The 7,148-nt window shown below is 31.9% G+C and overlaps 1 protein-coding gene across 1 annotated transcript; it reads left to right on the top strand.

Annotated features, from left to right (window-relative positions):
• The first annotated feature begins 1,067 nt into the window (after positions 1–1,067).
• On the top strand, positions 1,068–2,131 carry LOC133189069 (FMRFamide receptor-like). Its single transcript, XM_061324505.1, has one exon. It carries the CDS (start codon positions 1,075–1,077, stop codon positions 2,125–2,127), a length of 1,053 nt encoding a protein of 350 aa, XP_061180489.1. The 5' UTR covers positions 1,068–1,074; the 3' UTR covers positions 2,128–2,131.
• The last annotated feature ends 5,017 nt before the right edge of the window (positions 2,132–7,148 follow it).

Raw genomic sequence — 7,148 nt, forward strand, 5'->3', positions numbered from 1 at the left:
CTCGACATGTGTTCGATGATCAATGTGAAATGCTTGAGTAAACACACATAAGTCATTTTTATGACCTATCAACAAGGAAGCCTAGTAAAGAAGGCATAAACATTCTTTCTCAAAAGTTTTTTTTTTCATTGCATGAATGTGTCTATTGTCTTGTGATTAACTGTAATATTGGTCTTGTTTAGCCGCTGAATATTTTTTTTCAACTGTCGTTTCTTGAATATGTAAGGACATTGTGCAGATATTTTGATTTCTGGATGTACAATGTACCTGTAACATAAACCTACATTGATTCTAACTTTCAAGCTACATGTATACTTTTTAATGTCCTTTTCAGCAGAATTAGGGCCTTTGAATTTTGAAATTTTCGTTATAAATTTCTATTTAACTAAAGAGGATTGAGGTTTTGAAATTAAAATGTTTGAATTTCGTCCCTTTTAGACTCACTTTAATCAAGTACAATTATTTGCGCGTTCCCGTTCATCAATTCAAAAGATATGCCATACATAATTATCTTTTTAAGAAAAAAAAAATTATATTAAGTTTTTGATCTTCCCCGTATTACGATGGTAAATGTAAGTAAATTAAAGATTTGTTATTTATATAATCAAAATTTGATACGAACAATATACAGTACTGTACATACAATTATGAAATTCTCTGACATACAGCAACTAAGAAGTATATAATAAATCATGCAAATTAATTATAGACAGTGATGTATTTTTCGGTAGAAATTCTAAGAATAATTTAAAAGCATTTTTGTATATATATTAAACTGAATTTTATTCATTTTGCATATAAATAATTTTTGATCATAGAGAAATCATAATAAACTTTTATTTAATTAAATAAATGTCTTTAAGAAACGTCTTAACATGCAAAAAGTTATTGTCAGGATTCATTTTTTTTGGGATGGGTGGGTGGGTTTACTACTAGAATATCGTAGTCGAACCTTGCAAATTAGAGCCTCTCTTTTTAATGCACCAAGTGTTAATAAACATTGAATTATCACGAAGTCAACTTTCTAATATTCTACTTGCAGAATCATGTGAGAGAGGAAGAAAAGCTGTCAATATGAATAATTCTTCTGGACACAGCGCAGTTGCCTACAAGACACACCCAGAGTTCATAGCATCAGAACAGATATGGATTTACGTGTCACCTATTCTGATATTTATAGGAACTATCGCCAACACGCTGTCGATTATAGTATTGCTGCGCAAACGAATGCGCACTTCAACCACAATGTTCTACTTGACCGTGCTTTCGTTTGGCGATATGATGGTGCTATACACAGGATTACTTCGATACTGGATTAAATCGGCTTTTCACGAGGACATCCGATTAATATCGGAATTCTCTTGCAAAATTCATGCTTTCCTTGTTTATTTTTCTCTGGATTTTACCACGTGGGTGTTAGTGGCAGTCACCATAGATAGATGTATATTTGTGTGTTTACCTTTTAGGGCCAAAAGACTTTGTACTTTAAAGCATGCCAAGATCGTTGTGATTGGTATCGCTTTAGTTATGACTGCCCTGAATTTTCAGCTATTTTGGGGTGTGTCATTTGAAGTGCAACTAGGGGAGTTAGCCTGCACACATGTAAATGATTTTACGGAATTTGCTTGGCCTTGGATCGACTTCTGTATGTTCAGTATAGTCCCGTTTACTATCATGATCATAGCCAACATACTCATCATTAAAAAACTATTTATGTCACACAAGCGAGTGGCGTCTCATAACCATGAGGCAGCCCATTCGGAACACAGCGAAAGCGTCATGAACCATTCCAATGGGCATAGTGTTAATGTACATGCAAAACAAAGAAAAGTTCCGAGTGTTACAACGATGTTGCTTACGACAAACTGTGTTTTTCTGGCATTAACTTTACCCATTGTTGTGTACCTCATTGTATACCCTTACGTACTTTATGACGCCACGGACCACGTGACTGCTGTTTTGCAGTTGCTATGGGCAATTGCTAATATGTTTCAGTATACCAATAACACAATCCATTTCTTTTTGTATTGTATGACTGGACCTCGTTTCCGTCGCGAACTTTTTAAACTATTTAATATAAAGACAAGGTCATCGCACGAGTTAACAATGACCATGGAGATGCATTAGAATTAGAAACTGTAGAGCCAATAAAATTATAATTTACCATTACTTAAGATAATCTGATTTAGAATCACTTCATCATGTTCGTTACAAATGTCATCTACAACAAATAAAATCAATCTTATTGCATTCCTGAAGCCTATGGTATGAATGAAATATGCGGCAGATGGATTTGTTTGCCTTGATTAGAACTTACCAAACGACCGAATTCTGCGGTGTTTTTAATTATCTTTTTTGTTATCTTAAATGTAACATTTCTTGTAATCTTTCAATTCAAATACTTGATTAAATGTTAAATTACAATTTCTGGATTAACCCCATTTGGTTGCCTGTTAATTTAAAAAAAGATCAGTATTTAGTGGTCTGGATTATTCAATACTACAATTTGTTATTAAAGCTGTATCGGCATGAATTTTCTTCTGTAACTGGCTGAGGTGCATTGTATTGTGTCTTTATTTTGATTCGTATTCTAGCTCAAGTAAGTATATTTCTGATCTGACAATTGTCGAATGCTCTAATTAAAATCTGTCTTTGAAGTTTTAAAATTTATCAGAATTGTGGTAACTTGGTTAGTATAATTTCATTTAAGGTCAGACGACACGTTCCTCAAAAATTATATAACTTTCCCCAATTTTTTTTGATTGAAGTATTTTATACTTTAAGATGTTCCTCACCAAAAATTGGGGTACATTACCAGGCATTTGTGCAAGATTCTGGAGGATGGTATTTCCTATATAATCCTATATAAGAGATCACTTGAACTGCTGATATCACTATTTTTGGTCTATATATTTTTCAGACATTTTGAAAATAGTTAAGAAGTCAAAATATAATGACAATTATAAATACTTTTGGTATATTACAAAGAAATGCAAAAACAGATATTCGAGGAACGTGTCGTCTGACCTTAAAGGATTTGAAAACTGCATACAAAGTCGTCCAAAGGTATCACATCAAACAATGATTTAAACAAAAAGCATTTAATTGAATTTTTAAATCTACTGAGAAAATGCAAAACACTAGTCAAATATTATGAATATGAGATCATAACCTTTATTGAACAAAATAAAAAGTGTTTTCATGTACATAATCTCCAACATATAACATTTTTAGGATAACATCCTAAGAATAAAAATTATAAAATGAAAAATTATTTAAAAAAAAAAATGGTCCAAATTTCCTCTGCATATACAATAAATCTACATTTGTTGTATTTTCCTCAAATAGTAAAATATTAAAATATGATATTGATACCATTCATTACATGGTTATTTGTCTGTTTCGAAAAAAAAAATGATTTAAGACTTAACTTATAAGTAATCTGTTTCGATCGATTAAGACCATGAGAACATGTCATAATCCTTAACAATTTGGGGAAATTTTGGTAGTTTTAGTGTGTGTCAAGATGGTTTATCTACTCGAGCTATCTTACATGTATAACGGGGAGTATTTTTTTTTAAATACTATTCGTGAAGGGAATAAAAATCTCGAGTTTTGCCGCATATTTTTTACTGTGAAAAATATCACTCTGATATTTTTCACTGTAAAAATATCACTTTCAAAAATACTCATGTATCACTTTATGGAAAAATTATTGTAACCCTATTTCACTGTTGAAAATATAACTAATCTAGTTCTAGTATAGCGCCATTTGATTGGATAAAATATCCTGATATTCTTTGTCGCGTACGTCATAATGACTTGCGACAAAAACATATCTGGCGTTTCCTTTAAATTTTGTACAATAAAATAGGTGAAGATAACGAACAGATCTAGAGATCGATCTAAAAATATATAAAAACAATACAAATCTTTGAACATGGTATGAAACACAGACCCATTAAAATTCCAGAGATGGGATCAGGTACCTAGGAGAAGTAAGCATCCCCTGTCGACCGGCTAAACCCGCTGTGAGCCCTTTGTATTGATCAGATAGACGGAGTAATCCGTGGTCAAATTATGCCCAAAATCAAAGATCTAATACTTGGTCTGAAAAGGTCATTCAATGATCGATTATATTTATTTGCTAACAAGGTCTTTTAAACGACCAAAGAATTAACGAAATGCTGACTTTTGATGAGATCCCTATTACATGTACATCAACTTATTAATAAGTAGCCCGCCTCGGTTTGAAAATTGATCATACTCAGAGCATGCTCTTGAGTATCGAATAACCTGGGAAACATGAAAAACATATGCAGTAATAGCGGAATTTTACTATTCTATATAAATAAAGAAAGTTGACAATGGAAAAGATGAATAATTCTCGTTTATCATAGTTACGTTTATTTGTTAGCTGGCCCTTATCGTCTATAGTCAGTAAAATATCCATAATGAATTCAAACAGATGTGGCAGACTCTGTGGTGTGACAATGAAAAAGCCTAAGTTATCTCGTTTGTCATACAGTTTAGTTGTTACTTGGCCCTTATCCTCTTAAGACATTAAAACATCCAAAGTGGAGTGGAAGTACACTGTAACTATTATCAATTTATAAAACGCCTTCGATATATCTGACTGCCTTTTATTATAAGTTTACTGGGATATATCGAGTCGACGTATGAATGGAAGTACATGTGACTATTGTTAATTGATGAAACGTCGTCGATATATCTTAATGTCGAGTTGAAAGCGACAGTAAATGTTTTCTTTTTCTCATGTAGAAGTTTTTGAATAAATTCTGTTCGAGAGGAGTAAAACAGGTTGGCTAGCAAAGGAGCATAGTTAGTGCCCATCGGATTTCCAAAAGATTGTTGAAAAGACCTATTCTCCAGAGACTAAAAAAGTGTTGTCAATGAAGCACTATAGCTATTTTTGATATCAACATCAGATTACTTATGCCAGAATCAGAGTAATTTTTCTCACAAAGTAATTCTGTAGATGATCATGAAAAAACACAAGATATGAAAATTTTAAAAATTGGATCACTCAATGTGTGATGTACATGTACTTATTTTTCTTAAGAAAAGTATGTCTGGTATCATTCTCAGAAGGTAAAATTGGGACTAATGCGTGCACTACTTTGTTTAATCCAAATAACTAATGAATTTTCAACATTTTTTTTTAATTAGCACTAGAAAAGGATGGAATGATTTTCTTTAAGAAATATACGTACTTTAAATTTGACGATATCAACTGTGATCCTATTAGAAGGGATTTATTTTTCATCAGTTTATTAAGTAAGCTGACATTTATGACTATGAATCAAATAATGCTATAAGGGTTGACTTCATGATTCAAGACTACTCCATTAATTTTCCTTCTTGACTGAACGAAATGAATGTTTATTATATACCCAACTGTTTGTCACTCAGTTTTACTGTTGAATTTACGCAATCACGTGACGGTGTGATCTGACGTTCCGGATCACCACACTGTGGTTTTCTGAATCCATATCACCCCTCTCTGAAACTGATGACGTAGTACACAGATAAATGACGTTTTTATTCTCGCGCATCAAAAAGTTCCTTGACAAAATGGTTTGTTTAATGGATAAAAGTTATGTAATTGATCCAAAAAAGTTTTCCTTTTATTAAACTTTGCTAGTTGTAAAGGGGTATATAATAAATTTATCATTATAACAGTAACTTGATCCGAAGAGCCGTATCACGTCTCGTTGACAGGCGCGGATCATCAGATCAAACTCGACGCTTCGCGTCTCGTTTGATCTGATGATCCGCGCCTGTCTACTCGACGTGATACGGCTCCTCGGATCAAGTTACTGTTATAATAATATATATGTACTTACAAATCATCCCGTTTTTTAGCGCAAATAAAATATAAAAAATATCTTTTTTCACCAAAACAAACTTCAAACAGGGGAGATATAATTTTAAAGGGGATGGGGGAGGATACATTTCTCTGTAGGATTCAAAATCATTTTAAGCGTTCTAAACTGTACACATGTGATAACATTTAACAACCTTTCGGTTTTGGGTGATTTGAAATTTTTAACTGGATAAAAATGAAGTTAAGCAACTAAATTTAGTGTGGAATCATTTGGAAAATCATAATCAGAACGAAAAAGGTGATTAAAATTCATTAAAAGCATAAAAAATATGAAAATTGATTTTTTTTTTATGGAAAATCTTGTAATCAAACTTTTGATTTTGCTATGAAAAAGGATAATTATTTAGAACCTAATTAAAACCAACTGCAAAGCCCTGAAACACTTCAGAAGCTTGGCGAACGGTAACAGCGATATACATGTAACACATAAAGCATCCGTTAGTTTATCGTAAATGATTTATTTTAGTTCAGAATGTTTGTTTACTTGAAGAATTTTTCCGCTAACAAGAAAGGAGCCAGACTTAATTTAAGTTTTTTTTTTTTTTTTTTTTTTTTTTTTTTACAGTTTCGCATCGATATCATTTGAATGCTAGATATATTTCAAGTGTTCCTTTTTCATTCATCTGTTCATTTTCTTACTTTCATCATCATTTCCAGGTATAATTTCTTGACTGTTTTCATTTTCATAATTTAACCTCTTTAAAATAAAAGGCTAATACGGCATATCTTAAATGTCTACATATAAACATAGTTCTACTCCAAGTTAATGTTATAATTACAAGTAGTATTTTTTTCTTTATTTGCTGCAAAATAAAATCATTTCTGATTTGCGTGAATGTATTTCCGAAAGAAAAAAAAAACGAAATTAAAAATCGTGTACTTCCCATTATTATTGACTGGCATTTAACTTTACACTGTATTTTCATAGGTTTCTTCCTAGTTCCTTTGGCTGTTTGATCATTTTGTCTAGCTAACAACGCGCGTAATTTAGATTTGTAGTCTGTTTTTTACACATCATCTCCAATAACTGATCACCATGCATGAGTGCATTGAACAAAATTCTTTGTTTACCCCAAGTCTAACTTTACAGGAAAATGCATTAAGTTTATTTTACTTTCATTACAAATATTACAATTTGATTGGTCTAGATGTATTTAATAATTTGAAATGTTACTTTAGGCATAAGCAACACAGTTGGCAATGGGTAACGCAACGATATTGTAACTTTCGGGTAATTGAT

This window comes from Saccostrea echinata, unplaced genomic scaffold (assembly GCF_033153115.1).
Source record: "Saccostrea echinata isolate AGI-Se365-2 ecotype Australia unplaced genomic scaffold, CSIRO_AGI_Sech_v1 ptg000016l, whole genome shotgun sequence".
NCBI lineage: Eukaryota > Metazoa > Mollusca > Bivalvia > Ostreida > Ostreidae > Saccostrea > Saccostrea echinata.

Bases quoted from the DNA above. Each gene is read 5' to 3' on its own strand.
- LOC133189069 (XM_061324505.1), top strand. From the start codon at position 1,075: ATGAATAATTCTTCTGGACACAGCGCAGTTGCCTACAAGACACACCCA.